Raw genomic sequence first — 16,476 nt, 5'->3', positions numbered from 1 at the left:
TCTCTTGTGATTACCATCTGTTCCACCCTCTTTATATTAAAACCCCTCCAGTTTCCTTCATCCAAACAAAACGGTAGACTTACCTTGTCCCCTTTAGCTCCATCAAGCCCCTGCAAGAGTAGGAGACAGAGCAAACACACACACATAGACACACACAGACACGAACACACACACACACACACACAAAGACAAACACTTAGTTACTCTTGCTTTGTTGTTTCAGAAGAAAGCTCACGGGGCAGTGAGCTGAGAGCAGATCAGGGGACGGAGGATGAGATGGGAGCAGACATCGCCTCTGTTATGGATCGAGGCAGACATCCTTGGTTACAAATGATGCCTAAATCAAGGACAATTCCCAAAGAAGCTCAAAGAAAATTAAAAGTCTGAAAAGACGCTAACGCACGGGCGACAACTCGAGTTTGCCACTTGAATTTCTCTGACAACTCTCTGAATTGCAGATTCATAAGTAACAAAAAGATGTGAAAAACATGTGATTGAAACAGACTTTAAATGAACAACTCACAGGTCTTCCATCAGCTCCCGGCAGTCCCGTGGAGCCGCGGGCTCCATCTCTACCCTGTGGGTCAAAAAAGGAAATAGGAGAGGGTGTTTGAAAACATATAAGCATTACATCATATGGAGAGGCAGAAAGACATATTTACGTCATACCGGGGGGCCTGCCACTCCAACGCCCAGAGGACCAGTTGGTCCAGGAAGCCCAGAGTCACCTTTGAAGCCCTGTGAACAGTAAAAACCCAACACATAAGTTTAAAGAGGGTTCACATGGTCCCATGTAACTGTACAAAGGCAATTTAGAGTTTAAGCCACTTGTTTTTTCTGCTACCTTCTCCCCTGCAGGGCCAGCAGGCCCAGGTGATCCTCTGGCACCAGCAGGTCCCTGTACAAAAAGCCGAGATTAGACTAAAGTCTACATAAGAAATAACAAAGCACTTTAAAAATAGGAGAAACCTACTACATGTCCTGGGAGTCCTCTTGGTCCCTCTTCACCCTATGATGGAAACACAAACAACGACAACAAAAAAAGAATCTGAAGGTTAACGAAGTCTGGGGAGAAAAGAGCAAAGATATGGACAAAGACTGACAAATCAATGAGCTGTTATTCCACGAGAGGTCAAAGGATTTGAGAGAGAAGAAACTCCCAAATTACTTTATGGCGGTTATTTACAACTCCACTGTCAGATCTGCGAGACCGTAAAACTCTAATCGCTGATGTCATGGGGAAATTTGGTGCAGTGAGATTAAAACAGCATCCACCTAGGAGCTGCGTGAGTGTTGTGTCTAACAGCTGTTTCAAATGTCAACATCAAACTTGATCCAGATGGTTTCTTTGTTTTTTTCCTCAGGAGACGTCAGCCTTACTTGTGGTCCTGGAAGGCCAATTCCTGGGATTCCGACTTCTCCCTATAGACGACAAAGTACATTGACAGTGAATCAGTCATCCATATTTATTTATAAACATGATAATATAATAAATGGGAATTCACACCTTGATTCCTTTGGGACCAACGGGGCCCTGCACACCAGGCAAACCTGACTTTCCCTGAAATGACAAAAAAAACAAAAAAAACAAAAAACAAGCTCATCATGTGCAATTCTCACAGCACAGAACTTAAAGTATATCCACTTATAAACAAGTGCCTTTACATTTTTGCCAGACTTTCCTTCTCCTGGGGGGCCGGGGTCTCCTTTCTCTCCTTTGGGGCCTGGCACAGCTACACCGTCACCCACCACAGCACCAGCAGAAGGGCAGCTGGTACACGCATCCCCCTGTAAAAAAATAAAAAAATAAACAAATAAAATAAAAGCAAATGAACAAATCCAAAATCACAATCCAAGTAGCTCAGGACGAATCAAACTTCATTCCAACTTCTGTCTCCATTTAGCTAGTCAGCATCAATTCTAACTCCTATTTCCTAATATGTAATAGATGCTCTCAATGGATGGAGAGACAAATCTAAGTCCATTTAAAAAAAACGAATTAGATCTCTAAGGTACAGGGACACGACTGACACATTTTATACTGGCACTGGCATCAGAGGATGAAAGGTAAAGGTCCAGGAATGCTAAACTACCTTTTCTCCCTTCAAGCCCCGTTGGCCATCCCGACCATGGTCTCCAGGCAGTCCTGGGGCTCCAGTAGCTCCATCTAATCCATTCTCTCCTCGATCTCCTTGCTCACCCTGGTTAAATTGAAATACATTGTTAAAAGGAGAGGCAGTGACCTGTATTTAGTGTGCACAATGCTCAAAATGAATTCTAGGCAGGCTTCTTTCTTTTTTTTCCCACCAAGAATAACTAAAAGACTGTGAGTGATGCAACCTTTCTGATGGTTTCATGCTATGATACTTATTGACAGCTGCCTGCAGCATGAATTGTATCATCAAAGGTAGTGGAGAAGATTTCTAGTGAGCAAACACAGACGTGAATAATGCATGATATTAATTAAAAAGGTTTTGCGATCTTATGAGAAAGAAAATGTACACGTATTGTGGATGCCACCTATACCCACAATGCAGTTTTACACTAATTGGAAACCTTTGAGTATTTACAAGACAGCTCCACAGGGTAGCTAAGGATTCCCTCCCCAACATCAACCATGCCAGTATTTTTGTCTGATCTGTGTTTATGTGGAAAAAAAAAATCAATCTCAGTATTCCAGTAACTATCTTCCTCCACTTTGAAGTTGAAGCAGAGTGATTCCTGTGGATGACTTTCAAGGTAATTTAAGGCAGCTTGGCTCCGTTATTGGGAGATTTATTTCTCGGTTTTATAGGTAAAGTGATGCGAATGTTCCACCACACGGATTCTGTGATCTAAAATAAGCACAATATTTAATACGCGGCGTGGGATTCCTCCAGACATGTGCTTATGTGAGAATGCCTGGCTGCCTCTAAAGGCCACCAAAAACTCCAAATAGTCTCATTTTGTCAGCATACTGCTTTGGTTATGTGGGCACTGGGTAAATGTCACAGAATGGTTGTAGATTTCATATGTAACTTACTAGGTCAAACCATAGGAGACATTACTGAGTAATTTACCTTTTCTCCTTTGGCACCAGGCAGCCCCGATGGGCCCTGTAAAGGCAAAAAAAAAAAGAGGATGTAAAAATGTAAAAAAAAATGCATGCACACAGGTAGAAACACAAACATGCACGTGCCCTTTCAAAACACATGTGCAGTCATCTGCAAATACTGTGGGAGCCTCTATCCATTCAGATAAAATAAAAACTGTTGACACAGAGCTAACCACAGAAGCAAACAGCATGTAATTGGGGGGGATGACACAAGCCAAAAGAGATTTATTATACTTAGTAGCACTTCTGTGGTAAGAGGAGATTTGCTGTATAGCCGATTTGTACAATAAGTATTATGGGTTGACGCACCCTTGAGGCACAATCTTTCAGTATCTTAAAAGTCTCACTCATCAAGATAATGCTTAATCCTTTATACTCAGCAAGGATCGGAAAGAAGCTGCATTGGTTTTGTGGAATTTGCATGATGCGATTTGAGTTACTAATTCTGATGAAGATCAGTTATGGAAGTAATGGTGTGTGCAGTGCTGTTTCCATTTTTGTTTGTTCTTGGGTTTGGTTGCAAGCTATGGCATTGTTTCTTTTTAAGGATTTATAGAGGTTTCGTTCTGTTAAAAGGGAGTTTTTCTGTCCCACTGTCGCCAAGTTCTTGCTCATAAGGGGGTCATCTGATTGTTGGGGTTTTCTCTGTCGGGGCTTTACCTTAAAAATATAAAGCACCCTGAGGCAACTGCTGTTGTGATTTGGCACTATATAAATAAATATTTTATTCCTTCTTTCATACCGTAGTGCTCTCTACAAGCAAAGCCAAGAAGGTCTTAAAAGGTGCTGCCCTGTCATTAGCACTTCCATCTACATGTTTCTTGGAGATGCAGTTATTTTAGCAGCAATACAGTAAAATGCGCTGCGCAGTTTCTGTAATTTTTTCCTAACTGAAAAGAAGACAACAATACATGAACATATTAGAATAATCTAAGGTCAAGCTGTTTTTGGATTCCAAAAAGATGCTTCAAATCAGTGTGATGGATACGCACCTGTTTGCCTTCAGCCCCAAGACCTGGAGGTCCTGGTGGCCCCTGAGGGCCTGGTTCACCTTGACTGCCTTTTGCTCCCACTGGCATTTTGATATTAGCAGGTATCCGGCCAACCTCTGATGATTCGCACACACCGCACTCGCCCTAGGGAAAGTAAGGGAGTCAACGAGATGAGTTTGCATAATAAAAATATTAAAGGATGCAAAACCAACAAATACATCTGCACTTACCTTCTCACCCTTTTGACCCGGAGAACTAACACCAGGCTGCCCTTGTGCTCCCTTAGAATGTATAAACGTAAAATTAAAAAACCTTGGAATAACATAACATATAAAACACTCAGTAGTAAGAAATGGGGAGGATTTCGGAGTGAAGAACCTCTAGCTGAAAACAATACCACTTGTTAAAGTCAAACTTGAGATATTTTTTATGAGATATAAAGCTTGGAAGGTAGACTTGAAAGGTTTTTTGTCTCAGTAGGAGACATGGAATATAGTGTCTTTCTTCTTTTAATAGCATGCATGCTGACATTAACAAACTTGGATGGTGAACATAGAGAATGAAGACACTTACCTACATACTCTTAACTTGTGCCAGGGAACATTGGGAGTTTATATGCTAATGCTACTTTTAATCTAAATCGCTAACTTCTGCAGCTGTGATGTGTTACATTTAACTCATGCTAAACATTCACAGGTTAGGGCACAGTTCTCGCTTATTAGATTGTGGGAAGTACATATTTATGTTTAGTATAAATTTTCATATTCTTGGCAGTTATTATCACCACTAGAGCTACAGTTTTCATGTCAATTTCATGTGCTATTTTAGCATGCTAGCAGGGGTACTGGGTTTTAATTTAGCAAGATGAAAAGTGTTGTAATGTTGTGTTAGTGAGCCAAAAAGAGTACCAGGGTGTTACTTTGGTGAGCTTGAGAAAGTACAAACGTGTTAATGTGGCGAGATAGAAAGGGAGCAAACGTGTTAATTCAACAAACTAACAAGAGGTGTTACTTTAGAGAGCTAGGAAAAGCACCAAAGTGGTACACATAGACAGGAGAAAACATTAATCTTCTAATCTTCTGAGGTGGAAAGATTAAGCCAATGCAGAAGAGCCTTAAACATGCTTTCTATCAAAAGGCCACCAAATGGCCATAGCCGTGGTTGCAAAAAGACATCTGGTCTTATAAAAGTCTATACTTTCTGTATTAACCTCTGTAAACACTTTCCTGATGGGTTAATGGGCTCAGTCACTCACTTTGGATTATATTGAATAAAAAGGTAAGTCTGGTTTTTAAATCTTGGCCATCAAAAGGGATCCAAAACCTTTTGACATATTTTCCTACCTTTTCACCTTTCTGTCCATCCTTGCCACTTGGTCCCCTTGATCCAGGTTTTCCCTGTCTCGTGGGCACATTTTATGATTTCAGTATATCGGGATGTCATCCAAAAAATCATGTTTAAAAAGAACTGAATCTGAACTTACGGTCTTTCCATCAGCTCCTCTGCTGCCTGGATTACCCTGCAGTGGAGTGGAAGAAAAAAAATCACAGTCTAAATTTTAAGAATTAATAAAAATGGATGGGTCTTTTCAATTGGTAATTCACATTTGATAGTACAGACCCTACAGGCAGCCATCTCGAATAATAAAAAATAAATAAAAAATTGGCTTTTGACTACCTAAGCTCTTCACTAATAAGTTTCCCACTGAGGAAAATCCCAATGGCAAACAGTCTGGGGCACTAAAATTAGTGCACTGCTGTGATTATCTTCCTCATGAAGTCTATTAAGAGCTTCACGCAGAAACCTACTGAGTGAGTTCCCCTTATGTAAGCCTTGTCTGCTATTGAGGTCACCTACTCTGTTCATGTTTCTTTTTGTGCGACTTACCTGCTCTCCTCTAAGACCAGCCGGCCCTACATCTCCTGGCTGCCCCTGTGTAGGAGGAAAAGTGGACAATATATCATTTTAATTAAGGTACTTATCAATGTACACACATGCGAGCAAATATATATGACAAAATCACCAATAGGAGTATAGTCAAACAACCCAATTTTCCACTCAGTTTAAATACCGCTGCTTCCCCTTAGTAGCTCCAAAGTCTTTTTTTGGTTGTTGTTTTTAACTTTGTGGGCAATTTGCTTCTTATTGATCACCAGAATCACATTAATCCCTTGTAAATAGGCTTACCTTCTCTCCTTTCTGCCCAATTCCAGCTTCTCCCTTCTCGCCTTTTTGCTGTTGGGTTTGGGTCATGACACCGGGGACAGAGTTAGAAAACTCTCCGAGAGTGGGGCACGCAGAACACGGCTCTCCCTAAATCACACAGACGGAGCAGGGAAGTTCAGAGTGGGTCACAGACTGCCTTGAACGAATAATCAGAACAGACTCATTTGGTTCTGTGACCCGGTCAAACAAGTTGCCAGTCATGGAAAAAAATAAATCACATTAATAAGGTTAGAAACATTCTGGTGCTGCAAGACTTGTGGAAACAGGTAACTGTTTAGCCTCAAACATAAAAAAAGACACAGAACTGACCTTTTCACCTTTGGTACCATCAGATCCTGGTTGTCCCTGCCAAAACATACAAAAAGACAACAGTCAAGAAGGCATATTAAACCGAGTGCATCCTGACAAGCAGGCTTGCTTTGTCATGTCATGTCTCAGCATGGCGTTGGAAGCGTTCTGGCTATAACAATTAGGCAGATATGGGAGTATGTCAGTCCTGCACATACATGCATTGGGAATCGACCCACTTAGATAGCCATGTGAAGGAGTGTTGAAAGTGTGCGCGCGCTGACTTTCGTCTCTTTTGTTCCTTGCTTTGAGTTCAGTACTGCTGGTTGGCTTGCATCTGCTTTAGGAGGGAGTCGTCTACAGTGCTGATGTTAGCATATCTGAATGTGTAGGAATGAGGATGAATAGGCCACGCTTCCACAGAATATGAATGAACCATAAGCTGTAAATGGGGGGGGGGCTCAATACCTTCCGTCCTTCCTTGCCATCTGCACCTCGAAGACCCTGTTAAATACAGAGAAAAGGGAAGAGGTGGGAAGAACAGGAATTATCTAGAAGCAAGAATGTTAGTTCAACTTTGTGAGAGTAAGGTCATATCTCCCCTCTCCCTCTCTGCTGCTCTACCTCGTTCTCCTTCTGCCCTAACCAGGTATGACAGATGGATACTGGCACTATTGGAAATCGTTGCACAGGGAATCTCATAAGGCTTGAGATTTATATTCTTTTTTTCCCCACCACAAATCATTCTCTATTTCACCTGCTGGGGTAAGTGGGAAGATGCGGAATGAACAGAAAGAGAAACAAAATGCACAGGGTGCCGAGTTCTGACTCACTAGAGAAACAGAGAGACGAGTTAAGATTACATTAAGAAAAAGCCCTTTGCCTTGGAGGATAAACTTTTGACAGCATATCACGCCTTCTCCCCTTGAGCTGCTGCAATACTGTGAGAATTACAAGGGCAAATAAAAGCCCAAGGTAGACATAAATGCCACACTTTCCCTCTGAATGATAAGAAAAATAAAATATATGCGTTATCAAAAAAAAAACAAGTGTACTCAAGGTTCAATTGTCAGCTACAACTCTGACCGTGTCTACAACTCCATAATAAAGAAATGTAGCAAGATCGTAAAAAAATGGCAAACTTAACATTCCGGTCAGGTGCAGATGACATTCCGGTCAAGTGCGCTACTTACAGGCGGTCCTCTCTCTCCTATCCCTGGTAATCCGGGCTCTCCTTTAGGGCCAGGTTTCCCTTGCAAAGCCACTGTGTTGCCTATGTCTGCAGGCAGCACTGGACACACTTCGCATGGGTCACCCTGAAGATTTAACGCAAGTTAGACGTACAATGTGATGATGAGACAGGACTCAGACAAAATGCATATAGAGATTAAATATAGTGTTTACAAGATATACCTTCTCTCCTTTATATCCAGGTGGTCCTCTTGGACCCTTTGAAAACAGCACAATCTCATTCAAACACTGACATATCGGATCAAAGTTCAAATCATGTCCATAACCTGGAAGCCCATTCATACATTACAGAATACTAATCGATGTTTAAAAAAGTATCTCACTGGTTCTCCAGGGAATCCATCTTCTCCTGAAGTTCCTTTATCGCCCTGTAAATACAACAGCTGTTTTACAGAAAGCTCTTTTTTTTAGTAATAAGACATTTCTTTTTGCCTTTGCTGGTCCTTGATGTGCAAACAATCAACTAACAACTTGCAAGCAGGATTTGCATAAAGCATTTACACTGGGACAGGACCTTGAGTATCCTCAAAACCACTGCATTTACAGTATTATGTTGCAAAAAACATTGTATTTTCAATTACTTTTCTGCTAACTAGCCTATTTAACGTCATGATACTTAGTCAGGTGTCATGGTTTCAACTATTTATTAATTACATGTAGTAACCATTTCAGTTGTTTGTCCATTCATTTAAGCAAACTTGTATATCGCTTGCTTAAAAAGTCGCCATTTCAACTATCTGTATATTAACTTTGGCTAATAGTTTAACTTTTAGCTAATAGTTTCAACTGTTCATTTATTAATTAGGTAGATATGTCACACATTTTTGATATTTGTTCTTTTTAGTTAAACATTTATACCTTACTTTTAGCTAACTATTTGAACTATTTAGTTAGCTAACTAGTACTTATTTGTTTAGTTTTTTTCAACAACTTTAAGTTACTCTCAGCTTTTCAAACTCCTTACTAACAATCCCCCTCCCTTCTTAACAAGTATCTTCTTAACAAATACATGCACATATCTTTTTTAAGTTAGTGAATGCTAATGCTAATGGTAACAGTAGCTGCAGTTGTACCTTCCGAGATACAAAGGCACTCGAGTGCCACGGCCTTGAATGCTTCATATATTAAAGCAAAAAGGACATCTTTATTATAATATGCCTAAGAGCATTATTATAACAATCATAAGTCAAAATGTAAGCTTACCTTTTCTCCTTTTGCACCGCTGGGTTCACCAGGAGGGCCCTGGGAAGGGAAAAAAAGGAAATGAATCTTTTAAAATGCCATCCTAAGATGCTTTTAGACTTTAATCAGGAGCAATCTGACACATCCTGTCATGTATTTCTGAGAGCTGTGGCTAACAACCCCCCCACCCCCCCACAAAGAAACACACACGTTGGTCAAATAGAAGCCATTTCTAAAATGAGGATAAGGACATTAAGATAATCAGTACAAGGACATTGTCCAGTAATTGTGTATATCATTCTTCTGCTTTCTGTGACCAGGTCTTTAATTAAAAAGCGTACTCACTGGAGGACCTGGTTTTCCGACCCCTGGTAGGCCTGGAAGTCCTGGCTTTCCTGGCTCTCCTGCCAATCCTTCCGGACCTACCATACCAGGGACACCCTGGGAAACAATTTCAAAACATATCTATTAAATGCAAACTGGACTGAGAGAATGTCACAGGTTAATTGTAGACGTGATGCAGACAGACCTTCTGTCCCTTGGGGCCGACCACACAGACCGATCCCGCTCGACCCTGGGAAAAGGTGACAGACAAAAAGAGAATTGCCATCATCAGTGCCAACTCCGAATAATCAAACAAACTATGTTGAAATTTATCTGCAAATTGTCTTCATAAATTGTTAAAGACACTTGTTTTCCCCCATTTGTCTGATGTTCCTCGTCTGAGAAATAAGAAAAAAAACGGGAGAAATGTAGAGACTGTAAGATGTATCGTCTTCAGTGGTGCATACGTAATATTTTCTCCTTGCCTGATTCAAGTCACATCAACAGCCCATTCATATTCACAATGTCAGATGGATGGGAGACTTAAGAAAATCTATCCTCCACCAAATCCATCTGGCCACAACAAGCACTTAGCCCGGTGAACGTGAGTGTGAGTGCGCGTCTGACGCTGAAACCAGGGGAATATCTCAGAGCACACACATGTCGTAATTTGTTCCTCAAAACTTTTCATGCGTCTACAGGATCACTGCACTGAACAGGGAAGATTAAAAGGTTTAAGTCTTCCTGAATAGACGCCCGCCTGTGTGAGAGACGAACAGCACAGTCAATGAGGCAGCATTGATTGTGCAAGCTTTGTTGCTCTAGCCTAATCTAACAGGCATTAACAGGCCGACTTAACGCAATGGGAGAGAGAGTGGAGGGGGGAATAAATATCAATGGGCGCCTGAGCTTAAATAGTAATACCGTATGAGTTTACTGAATATCCGCTCCAGCTTGATAAAAGTGGCTGCATAAGTGGATGTGCGTGAATGAATTAGTATGTTTGTGAGTGTGCACTCATGTTTGTGCTATTGAAAATGTAGATTGAAAGCTAAACTCTACATTTCAAGCCTGAAAGGTACTTTGGCTGATTCTAACGCTCTAATTTGAAAGCAAAAAGAAGTAAAACCAACAAATACAAAAACACCTACATCCTTTCCTGGGGTGCCTGTCAGACCCTGTGGACCCCTCTCACCCTTCTGACCTTTGTCTCCCTGGAGAATCAGAGGGGGGTGAGGAATGAAAAAGCAAGAGGTTAGACTTTAATTAGATGATCATTAAAAAGTCATATCTTTATTATTCATCACCAAAAGTTTCTTAAGCTCTTCACCTTGTACCCTGCTGCTTCGCCCCAGTTGGCAGGGGTCGCCTGTGGAGAGAGTGAATGGAGACAAGGACCAGATCAATGAACTGGCTCTAAAGAAACTCTAAACAGCCACACACACCACTGGAGCATAGCAAAACAACACAGTGGCCAGTTGGCAACCGGTAAGGGCTACCAGCAGGGGCCATATGCCCCATTTGGACACACACAAACAAACAACTTGAGAAACAGGAGCACATTATAGAGCAGCAGTCCGAATGGCTTTACATGCTGCATATTAATCAGACACAACTCATTGTTGAGAATCTAAATTTAATATAGAAACAGAGACCCGGGGGTTGGTTTCACAAAGCAAAGATGGATTTTGTGGATGGATTAAATCAAACTAATTCAAATTCTTCATCTGCTGCACAAAACATGTTAGACCTTGACTATCTTAAGCAGGAATGTGTTGTAATAAATATTGGATCAATTAAGACTTTTCAACAACAACATAAAAAAATCAAGTGCTGACTGAGTGATCACACCCAACCAAGTAACACAGATGGAACTAAGAAGAAAAGAATTGTGCTTTTTGAGAGATAATCAGTGGAAAATGTGACATCAGATCACAATGAAACGGTCTACTTCCTGCCTAATCTCGTGAATTCATGATGTGATTTGCAGAGAAGGCACTGGCAACATATGTGTGAATAAATATAAAAGTAGGGTTACTGGTGTTTATGTTTCTTAAACCTGAAATACACCCGACTTTATTTTATTCTCTTCTGCCCTGTTGGGTGCTGCTGATAGTCTGAGTCTTAAGGTTTGCTAGCCTAAAGGTAGGCGGTCAAGTCAGTCTTTATGTTTTTGCAACGCTCTAACTTTCTGCATTCACCTGTGGCCACGAATTGCGGCTAGTGACCGAAAGAGTGAGCCCACAAATGTCAAGAGTGACAGACAAATGTCAGAAATTAGTTTCCTACGGGGGTTCCTGGCCTCAACCTCGGAGGAGGGGTGAGGAACTCAGTCATCCCGGGGGGCTGCTCAAAATAGAGCCACTTCTCCTCTGCATTGAAAGGAACCGGTCCAGGTGGTTCAGGCATCTGGCCAGGATGCCGCCTGGATTTCAGGCATGACCACCCAGGAGGAAACCCCAGGGCAGACCTGGCACAAGATGGAGAGATTATGTCTTTCAGCTGGCTTGGTAATGCCTTTCTATACCTCTATGAGAGGTGGAGGCAGTGGCCATGGAGAAGGGAGGTCTGGGCGATTCTGATTAGAATGCTGCCCCCTTGACAAAAAGCCAACTAAGCGGTAGAAAATGGATTGATGGGTCTGACCTGCTTCAGAGTAATCGAGGATAAAATTTAAAGCTGATCCAACTCTTTAAACTAGTCAAATCTATCCTTTGAGAAACCAAGCCCTGCATATATACTTTCATGCAAATTCGGTGAGTCACTCACCAAGTAAATAAACATACAAAGCACACCATCATTCCCACTGCATAATTAATACTGGGAAAAGGATGCTGGAAAATGAGGTTTCAAATAAAGCTCAAACTAAACAGCTAGGGGGTTAGCAGGGCAGTGGAAGGTGCTGCTGTAACCTTGGCAGTATTGGCACTCACCGACTCGCCTTTCTCTCCCTTCTGCCCCTTGGGTCCTTCTGTGCACTGAGGTTAGAGACACTTGGTTGGCATGTATAATCACAGACCACTATTGGCCAAAATTTCAGGCTCACTGCACTGCATGCCAAATAACTAAAAAGACCAACCCAAAAAACAATGCCTTTCCACAAAGCGTGGCGTGGCGTGACTGTGACACACAATGGAAAAGTAACTTACTGGACCTGAATGGGAGCCAGAACAGTCATCACCCTGAAAATAGAGAGAGGTAGAGAAAGAACAATGATGGCAATGAACAACGATGTGGGTGAGGAATAGAATCAGTGAACACCGAACAATGCGTACCACCTAGATGGTAATTGGTCAACAGCCTACATCGTATTGGACTACAGCAATATCAAAGCGCCAAAGCAGACATGTCTAGGCACAAGCGATCGTATTGCTCATACCTCTGATATTAGTCTTACACTACTGCTAAATTCTTCATACTCACCCGGTCCCCTTTTTCACCTTTCAACGCAGCAGCCCCACCGAAGTTTACAACCTGCAAAACACAAAAACGCTCAGTCACCCACCAGCCTGATTTTATACCACTTTAAATAGAAAGAAAGAGAAAGTAAAGATCAGAGATCCTTACATTTTCTTCCCTATTCAGGAGTAAACACCCCCCACACTACAGACACAGAGAAACAGAGATTTATTATTATATGAGTTTAACATCCACTGAAGGACCTGCTGTGTGCCTGAAGAAGAGATGAATGTTGCAGTTCAATTTGTCCCCTGGCAGTGGCACTGTTGCACAAAAACAAATCGAATTCTGCTCTACAGTATGCAGTCAAAGGGAAGCAGCGGTGGGCACACACGTGTACACACACACACCTCCCATGGGAGATGGAGATCAATAGGAATGTCTGATTCCCACAGCACAGGAGTGAGCAGACCAGCTGCTCATCACAGGAGGGTACACACACGCCTGCGCACAAACACTCGCGTGCACACTCACAGGCACATGCATAGGAAAATAAGGATTACCATTATAAATAACTGAAGCATTTTTAGCAGAAGCGAGTAATTAAAGCCAAATCCCCAGTCCTGTGTTTCTGGGAGCCTTGCCTTCATATTAACAGAAGGTTTGCATATAGGCTGAAGCTGTGACTGTGCTGTGAAGAGGGCTGTAACAGCACAGAGACAATGTGTAATTCTCCCACTTCTCTCTTTTTTTTTCTTCCCTTTTTTGTTTTTCCACCCTCACGCACTCACTCGCTCACTCTTAGCAGCTACAAATCTATCAATGGCTGGCTAGACCAGCTGCAGTGACGAGTCACTCTTTCCAAGCTCTCTTCTGTGACTGTGGGCTTAGTCAAGACCACTTATACATCTACTTAAACCTTCAGCAGCCTGCTTTTTGTTGTTTGTTCTCCACATTTCTCAAAGTTGGAAAGAAAAGTGTAAGAGCAAAATGTACTACTGAATATCGCTTTAATTCACATCACTTTGCTGGATTTGCTGTCAAATCCAAAACTTTGAAATCAAAGCTTTGGCATGTATACTATGCTTGGCACTGGCATTTCTATACTTTCTTTTTTAATGGCAATGGCAATTTCCCCAATTGAAGTTGCTGGTTTTTAGCTTCGTTTCGCAAATAAGCAGCCAAATACTGTTAAAATGTTTCTTTTGTTTGTTGAGGGAGGGAAAAAAAAGAAAATCCCTGACGCATCTGCAATGTGTCTGCCTCCCTCCAACTACTTGGCATGCAGCTGTGTGCTTGTGGAATGGGTCCAATCCTGTGTCAGTCAGTCAGCTAACATGTTGGCAGAGAGGACAGCTTTTGCATTGTAGAAGTATTCACACTTTATTGTGTGCAGGTTTGATATCAAGTGTTTGCTAGGTGCTACTTCACATTTTGAAGATGCACATGCAGGCTAAGGACATCTCTGTGGATGTGGCTAGTTGAGAAAGTTCAGCTCAAAAACGGCAATGGCTAGCTTTTAGCTAAACATGCAACTTAAATGAAAATTAGCATGCCCGTTGCTTGTTATGTGGTGGAAAGCTACTGTTATCAGCTCACTATGTAATGAGAATGAGAATGTATACTAGGCTCTATACCATGTAGAAGCTAAATGTGTTAGCAGTGTGAAATATGAAATGTAAATACTACATTGGATGCAGTGATTTGGAAAGCTCATGAAGCCTCATTTTGTCACAACAGAACAGAAAATATATCACATGTTTAAACTGAGACACTGAAATTGGCAGAGTTTCTCACATGTAAAATGCACAGAGGTTCACCAATAGCAGAAAGCTGCTTCAGCAAATTATGGAACAAATGTTCCTCCGCATAAAATTGCATGTAATATCATCAAAAGATTCAGAGAATTTGTAGAAATCTTTGTGCACAGGGCCGAAAAACAAAATTAGATGGTCAGGATCTTTGGGTAATCAGGTGGCTCTGTATTACAAACAGGCCCAATTTTGTCTGTGAACACAGTTCACTGTGCCATCCACAAATGCAGGTTCAGGCTCTAACATATGAAGAAGAAGCCATATGTAAACATCACCCAGAAACACTGCCATCTTTTCTGGGCCACAGATCATTTGAAATGGACTAAGGCAAAGTGGGAAGCTGTTTTAAGCTGAGAAAAACCCCAATTTTAAATTGGTTTTGGAAAACATGGACATCTATGCCCATCCAGTGGGCCTCAGGACTAAAGAGGATCTGGCTTGTTATCAGCCCTCAGTTCAAAAACCTGCATCTCTGATGGTATGGAGGGCGCACTGTGCAATTGGCTAAGCAGTTGGTAGCTTGCACATCTGGAAAGGCATCATTGATGCTGAAAGGAATATACAGGTTTTAGAGCAACATATGCCCCCAACCAGGAGATATCTTTTTCAGGGAATGTCATACATATTTCAGCAAGACAATGCTAAGCTGCTAAACTGCATCTCCTACACACCTTTGTAGTAAAAGATTCAAAGTAGACACCTCTGACCAACTGAAAAAATGTGGCAAAAATGCAAAGAAGACCCAGGACTGTTAAAGATACATAGACCCGCCCCAACTTCTTTGAGTAGTTGCTGTCCTCAAATTCAGAAGGGCCTTATTTTTTTCTTGAAACGGGACATTTTCTCAGCTTAAACATTTGATGTGTTTTCTGTGTTTTATTGTGAATAAATCACGTGTTTATGGGATTTTTCAAATCCTTATTTTCAGTTTTTACCGACACTTCACACACCATCCCAACTTTTGAGGTATTGGGGTTGTACTCTAATGAGTTACTTTTCGCAACACGTAATGATATGAAATAAAGGATTACTTTTAAATGGCAGGAGTCTCGTATATCATCAAGTACTTTTCAAAGTCGAGTTTAGGGAAACATTGCACAGGGCAACATTGGTATTACTTTGTAGTCATGTTTCTGTTTTCTTGATGTTGGGCTCTGCCAACCCTTGGCTCAGTATTTTTTAGCTGCTAAAGATTTCTCTATTTTCACCAACTTATGGCTAACTTTGTCTTCTAGCTAAAATGCTCTGGATAACTGGATAATCATTGCAAGGAGAGAAACAACTCCCACTCACTGTCCTGTTACTTGCATATAAACTTTACTGGAAGAACAATGTTTTGGCCCTTAGACCTTTGTCGGGTATCTGAGAGACTATGAAACTGCCAGATACATATGGTCAGCGCTTCCTCGGGTGAGGCCAGAAAGTTGAATTTCCAGTAGAGTTAAGTTTTACAAGTAAAAGTACATTACACAGGCGTTTTGTCTTCTCTTGCCTATAAATATTTCCTCCTACACTTGTGTTTTGAAGAAATTGACTGTATGAGCCTTTCCGTCAAAATATTTCGATTAATACCTTAGTCAAAAGTTTCGATATCCCGCACAAAGCACACTCTCTCTTTTTGACATCGCCATCCCAAAACAAAGGCGCTCACTACTCATTACGCTAACCAGTACAGATCATAATCTATGAGCTTAAACAACTGAGAACACAGGCACCAACATTCTATCAGGGAGCCTTCTGGTACCACTTTTTGGCAATCCTTCTCTCCATCTGCCAGGTCTCAAGCCAGCGGACACTAATGCAAATCTACAAGTGTAAATAAAAATTCATAATCTCCTCTAATGCAATTCACTTAATTATTGTAGTGTATTAAAACTTTCACTGACAAATCTTAAAACAGGAACAA

The 16,476-nt window shown here is 41.4% G+C and overlaps 1 protein-coding gene across 4 annotated transcripts in view; it reads right to left on the bottom strand.

The window, feature by feature from the left end:
- Positions 1–16,476, bottom strand: part of col16a1 (collagen, type XVI, alpha 1) — a 76,504-nt gene that overhangs the window by 22,322 nt on the left and 37,706 nt on the right. For 3 of the 4 annotated variants that reach the window (XM_087835563.1, XM_087835561.1, XM_087835564.1), the window contains exons 10-39: positions 12,925–12,960; positions 12,781–12,831; positions 12,507–12,539; positions 12,291–12,335; positions 10,688–10,726; positions 10,509–10,571; positions 9,563–9,607; positions 9,379–9,474; positions 9,055–9,093; positions 8,175–8,219; positions 8,014–8,049; positions 7,794–7,916; positions 7,069–7,104; positions 6,622–6,657; positions 6,274–6,399; positions 5,974–6,018; positions 5,570–5,605; positions 5,430–5,483; positions 4,317–4,367; positions 4,087–4,230; positions 3,060–3,095; positions 2,094–2,201; positions 1,666–1,788; positions 1,508–1,561; positions 1,381–1,422; positions 974–1,009; positions 845–898; positions 670–738; positions 524–577; positions 84–110 (exon numbers count right to left, since the gene is read on the bottom strand). In XM_087835563.1, coding sequence (XP_087691689.1) covers positions 84–110; positions 524–577; positions 670–738; positions 845–898; positions 974–1,009; positions 1,381–1,422; positions 1,508–1,561; positions 1,666–1,788; positions 2,094–2,201; positions 3,060–3,095; positions 4,087–4,230; positions 4,317–4,367; positions 5,430–5,483; positions 5,570–5,605; positions 5,974–6,018; positions 6,274–6,399; positions 6,622–6,657; positions 7,069–7,104; positions 7,794–7,916; positions 8,014–8,049; positions 8,175–8,219; positions 9,055–9,093; positions 9,379–9,474; positions 9,563–9,607; positions 10,509–10,571; positions 10,688–10,726; positions 12,291–12,335; positions 12,507–12,539; positions 12,781–12,831; positions 12,925–12,960 — 1,782 coding nt within the window. The remainder of the gene's footprint in view (positions 1–83; positions 111–523; positions 578–669; positions 739–844; positions 899–973; positions 1,010–1,380; positions 1,423–1,507; positions 1,562–1,665; positions 1,789–2,093; positions 2,202–3,059; positions 3,096–4,086; positions 4,231–4,316; positions 4,368–5,429; positions 5,484–5,569; positions 5,606–5,973; positions 6,019–6,273; positions 6,400–6,621; positions 6,658–7,068; positions 7,105–7,793; positions 7,917–8,013; positions 8,050–8,174; positions 8,220–9,054; positions 9,094–9,378; positions 9,475–9,562; positions 9,608–10,508; positions 10,572–10,687; positions 10,727–12,290; positions 12,336–12,506; positions 12,540–12,780; positions 12,832–12,924; positions 12,961–16,476) is intronic. The other variant, XM_087835562.1, reaches the window with a different exon arrangement.

Source organism: Neolamprologus brichardi, chromosome 22, assembly GCF_056152115.1.
Source record: "Neolamprologus brichardi isolate AB-2024 chromosome 22, ASM5615211v1, whole genome shotgun sequence".
NCBI lineage: Eukaryota > Metazoa > Chordata > Actinopteri > Cichliformes > Cichlidae > Neolamprologus > Neolamprologus brichardi.
The sequence above is the reverse complement of the archived record's forward strand: the minus strand, read 5'-3'. Positions and strand labels throughout refer to the sequence as shown.